The 18,526-nt window shown below is 39.1% G+C and overlaps 1 protein-coding gene across 12 annotated transcripts in view; it reads left to right on the top strand.

The window, feature by feature from the left end:
• Positions 1–14,234, top strand: part of NIN (ninein) — a 97,575-nt gene extending 83,341 nt beyond the window's left edge. For 7 of the 12 annotated variants that reach the window (XM_013056068.2, XM_004738754.3, XM_004738756.3 and 4 more), the window contains 3 exons: positions 3,882–4,082; positions 7,979–8,092; positions 10,281–14,234. In XM_013056068.2, the coding sequence (XP_012911522.1) occupies positions 3,882–4,082; positions 7,979–8,092; positions 10,281–10,490 (525 nt within the window). In that variant the 3' untranslated portion in view covers positions 10,491–14,234. Of the gene's footprint in view, positions 1–2,381; positions 2,443–3,881; positions 4,083–6,192; positions 7,062–7,978; positions 10,194–10,280 lie in introns of those variants that run through there. The other 5 variants (XM_004738759.3, XM_004738758.3, XM_004738760.3 and 2 more) reach the window with 3 other exon arrangements.
• The last annotated feature ends 4,292 nt before the right edge of the window (positions 14,235–18,526 follow it).

Raw genomic sequence — 18,526 nt, 5'->3', positions numbered from 1 at the left:
CTCCCCCGTTGTAGTGTTTTACAGATGGGATTGCTAACAGCCTTTTTAGTTAGGAAATCCATGCAGGGAATTTGGGAGCATTAGCATTTAGAAGCTTAATCTTCAAGTGCGGTCACCGTGCATTACTACGTTCAAAACTCAACACGGCCTTGTGAGGGGTAATATGTTCAATACAAAAGTGGACTTGTAAAACCTTTCAGCTTGGACACTGAGTTTCTAGATCGCTTTCTGACTATAAATGCGATTTTAGGATCTAAAACAACTTACGTACAAATTCTCCTTAATAAGTAAAAATTGCATCAAGATTTTTGGCTTGGGTAGATGAACATGTCATGTAGTGAGCTGTAAAGTTTATTTACGGTAGAGAGGCATGAACAGGAAATGTCTTTTTGTGCTTTTAGAAAGTACTAGGTATACAAATATTTTAGAGCCAGAATTAGAGGATGAGAGAGATTTAAATATTCTCTTTTATTGAGCTGGACACATGCAGAAGTACCTTTAAATAAATGTTTTTTAAACGTGAAATACGGGCAGATATGTCATACTGGCGTTTAAATGACCACGGAGGTTTCTGCCAATTTTATGTTCTCTGATTTATTCACTAATAGGGAGATTAAACTATAAATAGTGAAATCCAAACCATTTTTTCTTTCTCTGACAGCATATAATAAATGTGTTCCAGCGCTTGAGCTGCAGGCTGTGTTTTGATGTAGACATGCTTTCTGATGAAATAATTATACATTGTGGTGAATAAGAGATCTGAAGCTAAGCTCCACATGTCTCGTCCCAAACGGAACAGTAATGGGGTATACTTAGTCACTGAGGGGGGCCTCTCCAAATGTTCCGCCAGCAGGCTCTTCTCTCACCCGCTCTCGCCGGCCTCAGAAACCCCTCTCTCTTCCTAACTCAGCTTTACATGATTAGCCATCATAACCAATTTCCATTCATTATTTTTCTCCTCGATCAAATAGTAAATATTTGCTCATGAAGGAGGCAAATTGAATGTTCCTGGCACCAGAGCTGAATAACTAAAGAAAAGGCATGAATTTTCCATTGGAACACTGAAAAGAACATCTTTTCGAATGAAACACTATTCTAATGAAATTTTTTTAGGCAATAGGAGAGCTATTAACTCTGTATAGACCGGTACAAATTTAACATGTAAGTCATATACCATATAAGCTCACCTATTTAAAGTATAATTTTATGACTTTGGTATTTGCATAACAAAATGTGCCATTTTAAAATTCATCAGCATGAATTACATTTACAGTGTTCTACAGCCCTCACCACTACTTCTAAAACTTTTGCATCACCTCAAACACTAACCATTAAGCAATAACTCTCCCAGCATGCTAGCCCTACAAAACAGGTTCTTATTTATGTTCTGCTCTCTATAAATTAGGCCACTTTGGGGGCACGTATGGTAGTTTTCATACCATTTTTTATGCCCACCTCACCTGAGAGATAGGTACATTCCTCTCACTTGGCAGAGATTCTCACTGGGTTTGGGTAAGGAGCAAGCGGCAGGCGGGGAGATGTTCCTCTATCAGAATCTTTGGTATCAAGGATTTTAAGAAAAGCGTTCTAGGCCATTCGGATCTGGTGTATGCCCTCCCTCAAGGGAAGGAGTTTCTCCTCGTCCTTGTATGTCACTGATCTAGGGGCCCCCGGCTGGCTCAGTCGTTGGAATGTGCAGCTCTGAGTTTGAGCCCTGTGTTGAGTGTAGAGATTTTACTTAAAAATCTTAAAAAAAAAAAGTCACTGAGCTAATACAATGCATACCCATAGCCTCCATAGCCTAGGGCAATTAAATTCTTCCATTTCCTCATCTAGTGATCTGGGATCTTCTATTCCCACTCCAGGGTTTTTTCAGCGACATGAGGCAATGTTCTATAAACAATTCATTGTGAAAGTTCAGGAAAAGGGTTACAGTCTGTATCAGCAGTTCTCAGGTCTGCCTTAGCCAAGGGTTCCAACACTTGAGCAACAAAATTGCCATTTAGAGATGCAGAATATAAACCATAAAAGAACTCGGTATCTGATCCATCCAGACTGGACCTGGAATGTTCTAAATAATTCTTTGGGGATAGGTGGAGGTAAGGGTGGTAAGTTCACAAACTAACCAAACCACAGTAGGTGAAGAAGCAGTTAACAGGAGTAGATGAGATGAGACATTTTAAGGTCTGCGAAACTGATACACAGAGAAATGTAAATGTTGGCCCCTTGTAAGTTCTTACAGACTAGAGCACACGTGTTCAGGTATATAATATACCCAGTTTTAATTGTTCTCTTTTTATAACTCATACTTTTCTTCCTCTTTTTATGACTCCTGTAATTTTCTTTTGTTTCTATTTTATCTGTGGCTAACCTGTACCTAGAAGTCTGTGGTTGGAACTAGCAGAGAAGGGTGCAGTTCTCTGCCTGAGCTAGTGTGTGAAGGTAGAACGTTCTCTTTCAATGAATATCATAGCATGGAGATCTCTCATTAGACTCCTTGTTCACCTAATCATTTCTACTGATTGTGACAGTAAATACACAAGAGCCAATATTCATTTTCATCTTGCTTTGACTATGGAATAGGTCTCTGTTTACATGTACACCAGGATTTCCCTCCATATTTGAAAACCTACCTGGGGCGCCTGGGTGGCTCAGTGGTTAAGCCGCTGCCTTCGGCTCAGGTCATGGTCTCAGGGTCCTGGGATCGAGTCCCGCATCGGGCTCTCTGCTCAGCAGGGAGCCTGCTTCCTCCTCTCTCTCTCTCTGCCTGCCTCTCTGCCTGCTTGTGATTTCTCTCTGTCAAATAAATAAATAAAAAAAATCTTTAAAAAAAAAAAAAAAAAAAAAAGAAAACCTACCTGAAGAAAATCATCCTGCTGGTATAAAATCACGGGACCAAAATTCTGTTTTTTATTCCTGAAAATAAAATGGTGGGTGTTTCTGAATCTACTACTAGAAAATTTCAAAATGGGTCATCTCCTACCTCCAAAGTTTAGATTTCAGGAAATGGATAGTGGCTCTGATGTTTCATAACATTTAATTAGAGTTGTGTCTTGGAGGGCCCTTTTCCCTTCTCACAAGCCTGGAGGAGCTGAGGCTTGAGTCTGGTACCTGGTCATGTTCATTGCATGCCTTCTGTGGAGTCCTGTGTCTGCTGAATGTGTCGATAGATGGGAAGGGGCATGTCTGCCTGGCCAGATGCAGTGTGTTCTCCTTTTTCCTCTCCCCAGCTTTGGCGTGTGATACACATACCATTTCCTCATGGTCTTGAACAAATACTTCTGTTCCATGTACTTCAGTTCCCCGGGGGGTTCTCGGATATCCCCCCTTTGTCCCAGAATTGCTTATCGTACAGTGCTGTTTAAGAGTTTAATGTTGGTAAACTAAAACAGGGTCAAATAATTTTAGATAGGAGGTTCTGTGGCTATGCTGGAAAATAGGTGGTCCCTGAACTTTTGCTTTTAAGGATCTTGATGAATGGTAAGTAAAGTGGCAAAACCCTAAAGCATCATCAATTTCTCCCCTACGCTTACTCCAACCCTGTGTTTTGTTTAAAATGGCGTAATTAAACATTCTAATATAAGGAGACAGTGAGGTAGAATTTAGACACACTATGTATGTCGTGTACCTCATGCCTTTAGAGTCCCTCAAGAGTGAGGAAGTACAGTGTGTCAAGTCGAAAACTGTATTATCTCTTAAGGAAAACAATGCTTCCCCATTACTTCTACTCCAGTCACGTTCTGTCCTGTTTTCAAGTTATCAGGGGGTCTGAGAAGCCATTACTGAATCCGTAGGCTTCATTCACTCTGCTTGACACTTTCAAGAGTAACGCTGTGCTGGGACGCAGCACCACTGACCTGGGCTTTGCCTTTCTCCTCCAGAAGCAGCACCTGAGGTCCACTGTGACGCTTAGCCCGACCCCTCACGCCTGGGATCTCCAGCTGCGCCAGCAGCAAGCCTGTCCAATGGTGCCCAGGGAGCAGTTTCTGCAGCTTCAACACCAGCTACTGCAGGCAGAGAGGATAAACCAGTGCCTGCAGGAGGAACTTGAAAATAGGACCTCCGAAACCAACACACCGCAGGTACGAGGCTCTTTCTTCCCTGCCCGTTAACTCAGCTCGTGGAATTTGGCCCGTTTATAGGAAAGTTGTACCCGTTCTGGGTGGGGGCAGAGAACTGAAATCTCTGTCAGAGAGCTCCACCTTTCCTGTAGGACAAATCCACAGAACTACAGTGTTATTTTGGGGTTTGGTTTTGGTGTTTTTGCAGTGATACTCTTGTGCTCTCAGCTTCCAAGCTAGGTAACAGAGTATTCTGGGTCTCAATTGCACCTTCGTAATTGATGAAGTATCAAGATCACCTGAGCCTAATGTACAACTGACCGAACGGACCAAGTTTTTTTGACTTGACATTTGTCTGATGCCAAAAATATTACAGAATTCAAGTGCAAATGATGGAGTTTGAAAACCTCTTTTTAAGAAAAGGAACATCTTTTCCCCTTTCCTTTGAAGTAGCATTACCCAAGCTCGCGGCAGACACAATGTGATACTACCTGGGTTTTCAAATACTTCTCTTAAAGTGCTTCATTCATAGTCAAGCTTTTTCAGAAGTCTCTTAACGCTTTTTGCCTGCCCAATTTATTCAGAACTAGGAATAAAATTAAAAAATACTCCTTAGTCTGTATAATTCTGAATTCATTCTGGTTTGGATGCTTTTCTTCTGTTGTCTCTCAGTTGACTTTTCATAAGGAATTTCCCCGCCTCCTTTTCTGTAATCCTCTCAAAGTGGCTTTACAAGTCAAATTAGCACCATAATTATACTCTGAAGCAGTTCTGTCTTCCCCTTCTAGTAGTAGCTATCCTGGGTCATGATACACTTCTGTCAGCTCTGCTTTCAAATTATTAAAATTATTTTTGTCTTTTGTGCTTTAAAAATCCACGTTTTTGGAAGTTTCTACTATTCCACTTCAGTTGTCCATAGTAAAACTGTGCCGGTGGGGTACTGAACAGATGCTTCAACAATTCAACAGTTACAGAACTGAATTCTAAAACCTTGGCCTCAGTTTTTTTAATCAACATATAATGTGTCATTCGTTTCAGGGGTGCAGATCTGTGACTCAGTCTTACACAACTCACAGAGCTCACCTCAGCACATACCCTACTCCCCAGTACCCATCACCCAGTCACTCCTCCCCCTCCCATTGCCCTCCCCTCCAGCAACCCTCAGTTTGTTTCCTGAGATTAGGAGACTCTTACGGTTTGTCTCCCTTCCCCATCCCATCTTGACCTCACTGGTTTTTTTTTTTTTTATATTTATTTACTTGACAGAGATCACAAACAGGCAGAGAGGCAGGCAGAGAGAGAGGAGGAAGCAGGCTCCCCACTGAGCACAGAGCCCGATGCGGGCCTTGATCCCAGGACCCTGAGATCATGACCTGAGCTGAAGGCAGCGGCTTAACCCACTGAGCCACCCAGGTGCCCCTTGACCTCACTTTTTGACAGACTTTTTTTTTTTTTTTAAGATTTTTATTTATTTATTTGACAGAGAGAAATCACAAGTAGATGGAGAGGCAGGCAGAGAGAGAGAGAGGGAAGCAGGCTCCCTGCTGAGCAGAGAGCCCGATGCGGGACTCGATCCCAGGACTCCGAGATCATGACCTGAGCCGAAGGCAGCGGCTTAACCCACTGAGCCACCCAGGCGCCCATTGACAGACATTTTAAACCAAAGGATTAGGGGAAGACTTTATCCACTGCTTTCTCATACACACTGTTTTCAGAGCACGCTTTTCCATCCCACCTGCCAGTGTTTAAAAATGATTTCCTTTTACTCGGATTACTTCAGGATTAGGAGGACAAAAACTGTTAAGATTTTTGTACAGAAAAAAAAAAAATTCTCCAGCCAACAGCAGAGTGGACTGCTTATTGTTCTCACTAGAACGCCACTGCCCACTCTCCTACTTCTGTTAGAACTGAGTTGACACGAATTTGAAGATGACAGAACATTATTAGAATCTGCACCTTGCCTGTGTGGAGTGATGATTTCTCCTGCCTCGGTGTTGCTTTGCTTGCAGATGGAGTGTTAATGTGTGTGCTTTTAAAAACTGTTTGCATTAATAAGTGTGTGAATTTAGACTCCTCCCAAAACAGAATCTTGATATCAGGGTGAAGTGTACCACTTGCCTTCTTTCTCTAGGCCTTGCTACCGGAGCAGCGAGCAGTGCACGCAGATTCCTACAGAAGGATTGGGCACCTGTGAAAACTGGGCTGCTTTTGCTGACATTTCTTACCCTCGCAGATACTCAGTGCACACACCCACATACCCCCCCCACACACACATAAGCTGAAAAACGTTTTGGAATCAAGTGCTCTTTTAAATTATTATTTTTTTTTTTTTTATTTTTTAAGCCTTTTGCAGTATTATGTCTCTTATTTATTAATGTAGAAATGACAGATTTTGTGAATCAAATTCACAAACTTAAGCTTGTTTTGAATCGTTTTATTTATACCATTTAAAGAGTGTGGACTTGAGAGTCTTAAAAGGATGTATTCTATTTTCTTATTCCATGTGCTGTAACTATTTTTAACGAGAGGTACTACTTTTATATATGGAATTTGAAGAAAACTTGGGTTATTTATACTGTTTAAAATAACTTGGGTTATTTATACTGTTTTGTATAATGCTTTTTTGACAGGAAAAAGGAAAATTTTGACAAAACAATAAAATACATTTTAAATCTATGACTGCCTTTGTTTTTCCTCTTTCCCCTGTTGCCGTGTTCGGTCTTCTTTGAGTTATCTGTTACGGTTTTTTTGTTATTGTTGTTGCTTTGCTTTGCTTTGTTTTTTTAGGCAAGTGGAAATCAGGCATTTTCCATTTATGTTTGAAATTTAAAAAGCCAATATAGCTTTTAAAAGAGTGTTTTTTAAAGCTAGATGTGGTCAAGGCCTGATTTCTTGAGGTTTACTTTCTGCATTAGACGTCTGCCTACTACAGTTTTTGTCTTCGAATCATCACATGGTTTAGTTGCTTTTATCTGAATAAATGCGGTTATTTTATCCCAACCAATGTCGGCTCTCAACCCATGTTTGGTCATTCTGCGTGCTTTTAAAAGGAATAATACTATCAGCCATTAACACCTGAGTTTTGCTTAAACATTTGAAGAACCTTTTAAAATCTCAAATTTCTTATGTGGACATTTTAGCGGCCTGCCGGGAGGGGCAGTTGGTAGGACTGAGTTGCTCCCTGGGTCCTCGGGCTCTCCAAACCCCACACAACTCCTCCAATCCATCACTGTTGTGTGGGGAGAGAACAGCCAGGGTCTTCTCCCCTATGGTTCTACATAGGAGTCGTGGAGGCAGAGAGGATTCCTGATTTTACATCTTTTAGGATAAACCCAACCTCCAGTACACATGTTTGCTTCACACTGACAAGCAAACTGGGAACCACTGACTACAGAAACTGGCAGGAAGAAGCTGTTTATTGCGAGGAAAGGAACACTAACACCCTTCCCAGTAACCAGCCCTTCTATGCAGGAGAAATGGACAAACACATTGCAAGCCGATTGGCTTTGTTTTGTTTGTTTTATTCTTGGGAGACCCACAGTATGGTAAAGGCCCCAATCACAGATGGAAGTTTGATAGCTTGATTTACTTTGGATACCTATTTTACTGGAAGAGATGCACACAGGTACTAAATTCTAGGTTTTAAGAATATTGCTTTATCTCAGGGGAAGATGGTAACACAGGTAAGATTTTTTTTTTAATCTTTGATTCTTTCTCTGATAGGGTTTCTTTCCTAATGTGCAACCCCGGTGTTCAGAACCCCCATTTCACCAGAAATCCACCCTTCTAGTTCCAAAGGCAAACATTTCCTGTCCTTTGTCTAGGCATCTTGTGGGAAAAAAATAAATTACTAGTGTTTTCTTTCTAGTATGGCATGATTTTCCAATGATAATACCCTTTTCTGTTCTTCCCTTCAGGGAAGCCAGGAGCAACTGGTAACGGTCATGGAGGAACGAATGATGGAAGTTGAACAGAAACTGAAACTGGTGAAAAGGCTTCTTCAGGAGAAAGTGAATCAGCTCAAAGAACAAGTGAGCCTCCCGGGTCACCTCTACCCGCCCACCTCACATTCCACTTTTAACTCCAGCTTTCCATTCCTTTATCGCCATTAACTCATTCACTTTTGCTGTCAAATAAAGGCAAATGCTACTACGAATGTATATAGCTGAATTTAGGACTCACTCTTCCCCCATACCACTCCAGAAGCGTGAATTCTGTATTCTGCATTATTTTCCCTAAGCTCTTTTAAGGCAGGTTGGTCCACAATTTTAAAAATGTACGTTTGCTGACAGAGACTGATGCAGACCTAACAAATTAATTCCTAACAAAGTTTAGCTCAAATTTAATTTTTGTAGATTTTTTTATTTGCCCAAGACCGGAAACATTCTATTTAAGTAAACACAAAATGTATGTTGGTAAATGGGAGGATAATAAGTGGAACTTGAGCTTTTCCTATTTTCAACACCTATGAAAGTTCTTATGGCCATAAAAAGTACTCATGGCTATAATCAGACCCCAAGAGGCTGTGCTCTGAATTAGAATAGGGACCTGGAATTCTAGGACTGCTGTGCAGACTGATCCTTTTCACCTGCTGCTGGCAGGTGGGTCCTGTGTTTGTAAAGTATTTGTGTAACATCTGATGACATGCAAAAAAAAGGACTACTTTATAGGAATGTGTTGTAGTGCTTTGGAAACGGAGATTAAGAACTGAGGGGTGGGAGCAGAAATTGTCCAAGTGGTTTTCTAGATATATAAAAAGAAGAAGAAGCCCAAGAGAATGCCTTAATGCAGAGGTAGACTGGAATTTTCCTTTGCTCGATGTCTTAATCACAAAATGGAAAGAAAGGAAAGTCTTATACAATAAGCATTTATTCAATCCTTTAATCACTCACTTATTCAAAACATAGCTACTATGTGCCAAGTCCTGTTCTAAGCGCTAGAAATACAGCAGAGAACAAAACAAAATCCTGCCCATGTGGAAGGTAGTTCATTTACAAGGTATTGAGCATTTGGCAAAAAATAAAGAAAACGGAGTCTACTTCAGCAGAGGGGAACATAGAGAAAGAAGTACTTGATCCAACTCAGGAATTTAAAAGCGAGTTTCCTGAAGGCCTCTTAAAGCAAGTACTGATGCTGAGTAAGATTTAAACAGATGAAGAAGTGTGAGAAGGGCAGCCTAGGCTGTGGGAACATCATGCAATTATGGCACCATATGGGGTGTGGACATCTACAACCATTTTGGCATTAACAGTTCATACTGTCCTGAAAGAAGCAGAAGAAACTAGAGCAATGGGGAGGAGTGGGCAGTAGGGAGCCTTAGGGGCTGAGCTGTGGAGTTTGCATTTCATAATGCAGGTGATGAAGAGCCATCAAAGTGTTTTTTAAAAGGGAGGAAGGAAGGGAGGGAGGGAGAGATGAAAAGTTGTCTTAGGGCAGTTCAGTAGAACAGGTCAGTATGTTACACCTGAGAGGCATCCAGGTCCTGGGCTTGTGTTAACCCTTTTGAAATGCTAATAAATTAGCTAAGTTTCAGTTCTTCATTCCCTGAAACCTCTATACTTTCAGATGTCCTGGTTAAAATTGGGTGTAAAATGAGGCATAAATGGGGGATTGGAATACATTAATAGGAGCCATAATAAAATTATCCCAAGGCTGCTGACAAATTTTCCTAGCCCAACCTAGACTTTGTCTTCTAACCCTAAAAAATTAAAATATATCTTCTAGGCAAGCTCTACCATGCAAAAGAGGAAGAGTTAAGGAAAAATAACTGCCCAGATCTTACCTCTTTGTTCCAAGTAATACATGGACCAAAGTTTGAAATAATCAGGAGGTTGTAGTTATGAATGCTCTTAACAGAGGTTTGAGCTTCCCAGAGTTAAAGTTCATACTCTATACCTCAAAAACTAAACATATTCTGATATTTTTTTAGAGAATGAAAAAGCAGTAACCATTTATTTAGGTGGAAAAAGACTTTGGTTTTTGAGCCTTCAAATATCAATATGTTCTTTTTGTTAGTGACTTCTAAAAACAGGCAAAGAAACCGCTTGAAAGAAGTGGATTTGCTCTATTTGTATCCCTGATGCCAGGTCTGATGTTAAAACTGTGTTCTAAAATAAAAGAATGTAACTGCTAGATGTCATTTGCCTTTATGAACAACTGTCCTAATGTCACCCCTTAATTACAGAAATGGAGTCAAGATGTTTCTGGTTCTGTTTCTAGCTCTGCAAGAATACTAAAGCAGATACAGTGGTGAAGGACTTGTATGTTGAAAATGCCCAGTTGTTGAAAGCTCTGGAAATGACTGAACAGCGACAAAAAACAGCAGAGAAGAAAAATTACCTCCTAGAAGAGAAGATTGCCAGCCTCAGTAATATAGTCAGGAATCTGGCACCAGCACCACTGACTTCTACGCCTCCATTGAGGTCATAGCCAAGCCAAAGGATACACTCATTTTTGTGCACTTGACTAAAATGGATGGAACATTTCAGTAGGTTCTTTCAACCCTTTTTTTTAAACCTTTAATGGTTTAAAGTTAAGCTCAACCTAAAACTGCCAGCAACAGACCTAGAGTCTCCATGTAGTATAATTAGTTTTTCTAAAGAGACTAAATCATTCCCAAGTTTTGAATTAAAAAAAAAAAAAAATCCTAATAGCCACCAGAACAGTAGATATATGAACACAAAGAGTCTTAAAACCCCAGTTTTGAATGAGTTAAAAAAAAAAAAACTATGTACAATGCTATGTGTCAATCCCAGATATTTAACGTTTGAGATCTGATGACTTTTAATCTTTATTTACAAAAAAAAAATATATATATATATATATTCTTACACATTCAAATATGGAAAAGTCATTCTGTTTCCAATAATTTTGGTTCTTTGGTAACAGACCCTGGGCTCAATAACCACAGAGGTCAGAAAAGCCAGAGTCCGTAGTACTCTATCTTCTAACACCTGTGACAGTATTACAGCTCTCGATGTATAATAGATGTGAAACTTATTTTTTCAGCTGCACTGTTAACTAATGTTAAAACTGTACTTTCTTTAAACATTTTTTTTTCCTTCTTAGAAGTTTCATTTGGGGAGCTTATCTTCTAAAAAATGGATAAAGCCACATTCTTAAAGCATTTGAACTATAGGGAAAGCAGGGAACAAATCACTTTGGAGTAAACATCTGCTCTTAGAAGGGAGATAAGTAAACCAGGTAGGTTTCTCTCTCAACTCTTGGAGTTCATGAACTTACTTTTAGGGTTGCTTCAAGAACTCAGGGAACAATACTTTGGTCTTCCTGAACACTGTAGGGCCTCTTTAAGAATTTGAAATGCATAAACCATGTGACCTTATTTAGAGCTATACTATGATTTTTATTTCTACATTTTTGGTGAATTTACTCTTCTGAAAATCCTTGATTTTAGAATTAAAAACTTATGGAAGAGTTACTTGCTTGCTTAACATAGGTTAAATTTCCATGCTTCCTATTCTTCTAACACTTCAATTCTGATGATAAGAATTTCTTTCTTTGGGGACGCCTGGGTGGCTTGGTTCAGTCTGTTAGGCATCTGCCTTTGGCTCAGGTCCTGGGATGAAGTTCCACATGGGGCTTGCTGCTCAGTAGGGAGTTTCCTTCTCCCTCTGAACCTACCCCTTCTCATGCTCGCACACGTGGGCGCTCTCTCTCTCTCTCTCTCTCTCTCTGAAATAAATAAGATCTTAAAAAAAAAAAAAAAAGGAATTTCTTACGCCAATAAGCACTGGCATGCCATCTGAGGTAAAAGAGTGCCAAGTGGGATTTTCCATTCAGTTCTCAAGACTGGAACTTTATAGAGCAGTCAACATTTTTACGATGGGTAATCATTTTCCCCCAAATCAAATCTTTGCTTCTTAGCCTACTTCATCTGGCCAGCCATGGGTGGAGGACTTATGTTTAGGACACTAACAAAGCTCAGTATAGTCACCTGTTTGTCTTTGTGGAACAGCAATTAGATAAGAAATATTCAATCTGATGTATTTCTAGAAGACAGGTAAGAGCAAAGTCACACACAGGGTTATGGGCAGGAACAAAAGATTCAAGAACGCTGGCCTAAGAAATCATACGATGTTTCAAAATCTCAACAAAATAATTTGCATCAAGCAACTTTCAGGTTCCTCATGGCCTAACCATTTATTGGTCCCACCTGACAAGCTTAGGGCCAACACAAGTCCTTACTACAAGAGCTCTGACAAGGCATTGCAGTTTGTGGGACTGGAATTCACACTCATGAAACAAACTTTTCAGGTCTGGATAGCTCTTACTATCAGAAAGTCCTAATTTCCCCTTGGAAAAATAAAAAATTTTAATCCTTCCCTGTAATTACCCTTCAAAACATGTCACATCTGCTACCATCCCTTCCCTAATCTTTCTTCCCAGTGCAAACAGTACTTGTAAACCCAACTGCTTGTATGACATTGGCTTTTTAACAGAGAATCTTTTTCACTTAAAACTGTGGATAGACCTAGGCAACTAAGGTCATAAATAAACTATGCATCTGTGGTGTATTTATGTGATATGCTTCGAGTTACTCAAGGTTATTACTATCAAAACTGAACACCAAGCAGACTGCTCAAATAACTAGCTTTAGCATGTGATCACATGTGTTATAATTTTTGCTTTTACATTATGAAAAGTGTAGGTTAATTTCTCAAAAATCTGTATTTATATGTATATAAAATGCTGTTTAATGAATGTAAATATGACTTTCTGGAAAGTTTTAGACCACATTTAGAATCCCTTTATCCAAAATCAAAATGCTGCTCAAATGAAAGTTAATTGGATCAACATCTAGGTGCTTTATTTTTTGCTTTACTGTACTTATAAAAGGAAAAAAGTTCAACATGAGAAATAGTTACCTTAAGTTTATATATTTGTGCAGCAGTTTATTTTTGTAGCCTAGAGTGGGAATTTAACTAGCAATTTACAATAGCATTTACAGCTTTTAAAAAAATCTCTTAAAGAGATTAAATTTGAACTTAAATGTTTAGGTTTGGCTTTCAGACTTTAACAACACCCTTTAAAATCACAAGTTATATATTCTTTTATTGGCATTTAGCTACTCACTTATTAAACTAATAAGTTTAGTTTAAACTGGTTAAACTTTCTTTGGCTTTCTTCAGAGTTATTTAAATTAGTCTGAGAGGATGGGATATTCATTTCAAGGAAAGAGTCAAGTTTGCCTTTGTGATAATATGTTACACTAAGACAAAGAAAATGTGGATCACAAAACCTGCGTTGTTCTATTTTGCTTTCTTCTGCATTTTAGAAGCCTGAACTCTTAAGCTCAAATAGTAAAGGGAGAAAAGTAGAGGGGGAGTGGTAGAACCGATCACAGTATTTTATTTATTTTTCTAAAACCTGAATTTTAAAACTTTTAAATGTGAATCCTTCCCAGAAGCTTCAAATACACTGCTTATATATTTAATCATGAGCATATTTTACATAAATCACAAAGTCAAGCTTTCAGGATATAGAAGGAGCTCTTACAGTCTAGTGTTTCAATAATGTACAAATACCCAGGTTATGTATTATTAAGAATGAATAAAAAGTCTACTTTATGATGGATTTTAACATGGGAATGAATTTGTTTTTGTTTTTTCCTGAGTGAAGGAAAAGAGAAATATGTTGCTATTGTCAGCATCTTAAAGGTATTCCCTATCAAGGCAAGTTTAAGTGCTTTGTAATAGTATTAAGCAAATCTTGTTTTAAATGGATTACCTGTAACGGCTCATTGGAATGATATGCAAGTAATGCCAAAAGCCACATCAAAGCCTAATAACCAAAGCATTCCATATTTAAAGCTTATTTATTATATCAAATTTGGACCTATTTGAACATACCAACACTCTAAATAGAAAACTGTTTTATGGTAGGGATAGCTGTTTAATAAAATTAACCTTTTATTTCTCAGTTTTGAATGATTTAAGTTAACTATTCTTATGGGAAAACATTTTCACACCATGTTTTAAGGGAACACTAATTTTGGGGGGTGGGGGCTGAGTTCATCAAGAGGCCATCCATAGGATTCTTTTGAGAGAAAAATTAATGTGTATGTGTGGATACCAACTTTGTATATTTTATCTTAGCCATTCTAAAAGGTTTTAATGTGAGCTTAAAATGTAAATAAAGAGTTTTGTAAATGTGGCTCTTGTGTTCTATATATCCCGAACTTTCATACAGTGTCAGTGTGTCCATCATTAGTCTTTAGAGTAAAAGCATTAAAATACTGCACTGAACACATTTTACAAATGCAGAATCTCTGCATCCACCCCAGCCTAATAAATCATATTCTTCATTTGCTGCATTTTAAGGAGATTCCCAAGTGATTTGTATGCGATTCAGAGCACTGGGACTCCATTTCTGTCGCAGAATTGATTACTTTTACATCAGCAAGTTTGAGGTCCCTGTACCCTGTAGTGGTTCATAATTCACATCCAAAATCCTGACTTAACCTCAGTTGAGGCCCTAGTTGGGATTTTGGGTGCACTTGTTTCCTTTTGCCATCTTTATGGGTGACTCAGACTTTCTTAGTTGAGCTGTGAGTGATGAGATATATACAAGCATAGGCATAAAAAGTCAGCCTGAAATACATTAAGCCACAATGCTGAATACTGAAATGTAGAATGGAAATGCTGGCCAAAGTAGACTCGTCTCACAGGCCTTGTTTCACTATTTTCAAAGCTTTTATATCAGCCTTACACTGCCTTTAGGAGGCAAGAGCTATAATTATCCCCAGTTCACAGATGAGTAAACTGAAACTTAGCAAACTTGTGACTTAAGTCCATGCAGCCAGCTAAAATTGGCACTCAGGATTTAAGATCCTGATTGGTCTGTATTAATATATTGAAACACTTTCTCAATTTCTACTTCCATCAAACAACATATAATGTGTTGACTAAATACCTACCATGCATACTATAAAGAAAAATGTAAATCATTCCTGGTTTTCTGTTTATGATTGGATTGGGGTAGAGCAGTAAGATTTATGCACAAAAAAAAAAAAAAAAAACCTAGAAAAAATATATAACATACAGAAGATGGTTAAGTTTTGTTGATGGATTCAGTACTATGGGCATTAGAATAAGAAAAATTAGCATCTTCAGGTATGTGTCCTTTTTAAGATTTTTACTTACTTATTTGACAGAGTAAGTGAGAAAGACAGCACAAGCAGGGGGAGAGGAAGAAGCAAATTCTCTACTGAGCAGGGAGCCTGATGTGGGGCTCAAACCCAGGACCCTGGGATCAGTACCTGAGCTGAAGGCAGATGCTTAACCAACTAAGCCACCCAGGCATCCCAAATCTTCAGGTGTTTTAATGTAAAATGGGGAAGGTTCTTCACCCAGGATGTTAAGTGTAATTGTGTATGTACTTCATTGAGATTAGTGTAAACTGTTTGTTTTATAGTCTCTTGTTCATGTTGCATTCAAAAAGTCCCATTTTCCCTCTGATATTAATTTGATGTACATTTTCCAATAATGGTTAGATTTTATCCAAAGGATCAGAATTTTTATCTAAAGTATATAAACTATCTATAATCTATTGATTAAAATGTTAAACTTAATCTAGATAAAATGTGTTGATAAGTCACAAAAGCGGTTTTTATTCACTGGTTTAGCCTCATTTGCAAGTCAGGAAAAAATGTTAATTAAAACATCTTTTTAAAAAAAAATTTAAATTCCACAAAGGGGAACTGTAAAACTGAACAAAGAAATGTCAGTTGAAGAGAAGGTAACCCAGGATGCTCGGGTAGCACAGTCAGTAGAGTATTTGACTCTTCATCTCGGAGTCATGAGTTCAAGCCACACATTGGGTACAGAGCTTTCTTAAGGGGACAAAAAGCAGGCAACCATGTAAAACAAAGCTAGATACACTTATGTTAAAATATTTAATTCTAAATGATTGCAAGATACATGCTTTACTAGTTAAAGCAAAGTAAAAATCTGAACAGTCCTTAGAGCCCAGATGAGCTTCCACCAACCATTTTTCATTCTTGTTTGGAATTTTATCTGTCTTCAAGATCTCAAACAATACATAAGCACCAACTCAGTCCCAGGCACTAAAATGTTATCCAGTATTACAATGCTATGGACGATGAAAACAGTGAATGCTACAAAAAGATGGAAAAAAAAAAAAAAGAGAGAGAGACATGACAACTAAATGCAATACGTGCTCCTAGGTTGGAATTCTATATCAGAGAAGCCAATCGGGTGGATGGCACAGTAGAATATAGTATTACATCAGTGTTAAATTTAACGAAGTCTATAATTAGTATGTTTATGTAAGACTATATTCCAAGGAAAGACACACTTAAGTTTTTTTGTTTTTTTTTTTTTTAAAGATTTTATTTATTTATCAGAGAGAGAGAGGGGGAGAGAGTGAGCACAGGCAGACAGAATGGCAGGTAGAGGTAGAGGGAGAAGCAGGCTCCCTGCTGAGCAAGGAGCCCGATGTGGGACTCGATCCCAGGACACGGGGATCATGACCTGAGCCGAAGGCAGCCGCTTAACCAACTGAGCCACCCAGGCGTCCCAAGTTTTTTTTTTTTTTAAGGTTTTATTTATTTATTTGACAGAGAGTTCACCAGTAGGCAGAGAGGCAGGCAGAGGGAGAGAAGCAGGCTCCCTGCTGAGTGGAGAGCCTGATGTGGGGCTCGATTCCCAGGACCCTGAGACCATGACCTGGGTCAAAGGCAGAGGCTTAACCCACCAAGCCACCCGGGTGTCCGCACACTGAAGTTTTTAGGGATAAAGAGCCATAATGTATGCAACTAACAATTCAGAAACAAAGAATTATACACACAACACAACACACACACACACACACACACACACACACATATACACACAAACAGAGCAATGAAGCAATGATGACAATGTGTAAAAAAATTGGGAGGGGCTCCTGGGTGGCTCAGTCAGTTGAGTGACTTCTGATTTTGGCTCAGGTTGTGATCTCAGGGTCATGGGATTGAGCCCAATGTTGGGCTCTGCACTCAGTGCAGAGTCTGCTTGTCTTTCTCTCTGCTCCTTCCCTACCCCACCCCACCACTCCCTTGCACTCTCTTTCTCTCAAATAAATAAATGGATAAATAAAATCTTTTTTAAAATACAGAAGAAGGGTATGTAAGTATTTGTAATATTCTTGCAAGCTTCTTTAAGTTTGCAGCTATTTCCAAATAAAACATTTCTATCTATAACATATAGATAGAAATTTATAAATGTGGTAGTAGGCACTTAACTTTAATTTTCTTTACTCTGAAGCATAGATGGTACTCCAATGGCAGAGAAAAGGAAACTTACTAGAAACCATGTATAGCAGCCTCTCCATATGCCTATGCTCTATTATGTAAAGTTTGGCAGATCCAGATATTTTTCCTATTTCCCTGGAAATATAGACAGTGGGAAAACATGGGGAAGATGGAGGCATTTGGCAGAAGAGGTAAAAGCCAGAAGGAAGCAACAAGGGGGTCTGTAAGGCAAAAGAGAAGATATTCAGGAAATTAATCCTCCCTCCAGATACCAAAGGACAATCCTTAAAGCAAGACATAAAGGTCAGTAGGAGCTTAGGATAAACAGTGCGCCCTCTTCACTCTCTTCACTTGGTAGCACACAAGTACTTATTTTTCCTGAGGTAGAAAACACACTTTATCATGCCTACAAATGCTTGTACTCTCCTGCTACCATAGGGAGGAAGTGACTCCGAGAAACTAGTGCCACGTAGTTTAAGTAAAGGGGGGTTTACTGTAAGAAATCATCTTTGTTTCATGGAACCAAAAGGCAGAAAATACACAGACTGACTTCATGAGCTATCTAATCAAAGACCTTTGGTGCTTTGCCCTACCACATCACTCTCCCCCCCCCCCCCCCCCCCCCCCCCCCCGTCCCCATCTCTATCCTTATCTCTCATCACATGGTCTCTTGTTTTTGTTTCTCCCTCTGCACCTGTTTGGTGGTGGGAGTGGGGGGTGGCAGCCATGTTTTTCTGCTCTCGCTCTTCTTTCAAATGCCGAATAGAGTTCAACAACTACTTCCAAGTCACAAATCCAAATTCTTTAAGAATGTGATTAGATTATGGAAAGACTGTTGCCTGGTCAACTATGGACACCAAGGGTCAGGGTCTTGGAGTATGGTACAATCTGCAGAGGTTACCACAGGAGACAGATTTCTCTCACAGATAAGGGGTTATGATGGATAGTGAGGGATATTTGGGCTTAAGATGTATAGAGAGTAGATAAAAATGATGATTTTAAAGATAGGATTTTGAAGACGGATTTTTCTGTTTACCCACATTATTATGGAAGCCTATTCAAAGATAAGTGCCATTTTAAGATGCCACCTGGTGACAAAAGTAGTTGCTCATTACTGTTCATGTTATTCCTATCCTTTGTCCTTGGTCCCTGCCCCCACGCCCTTGTCCTAATTCCTACATTTTCTCCAGCT

Source organism: Mustela putorius, unplaced genomic scaffold (genome assembly GCF_011764305.1).
Source record: "Mustela putorius furo isolate JIRA1106 unplaced genomic scaffold, ASM1176430v1.1 tig00000129_pilon_pilon_pilon, whole genome shotgun sequence".
In the NCBI taxonomy this organism is placed as follows: Eukaryota; Metazoa; Chordata; class Mammalia; order Carnivora; family Mustelidae; genus Mustela; species Mustela putorius.
The sequence above is the reverse complement of the archived record's forward strand: the minus strand, read 5'-3'. Positions and strand labels throughout refer to the sequence as shown.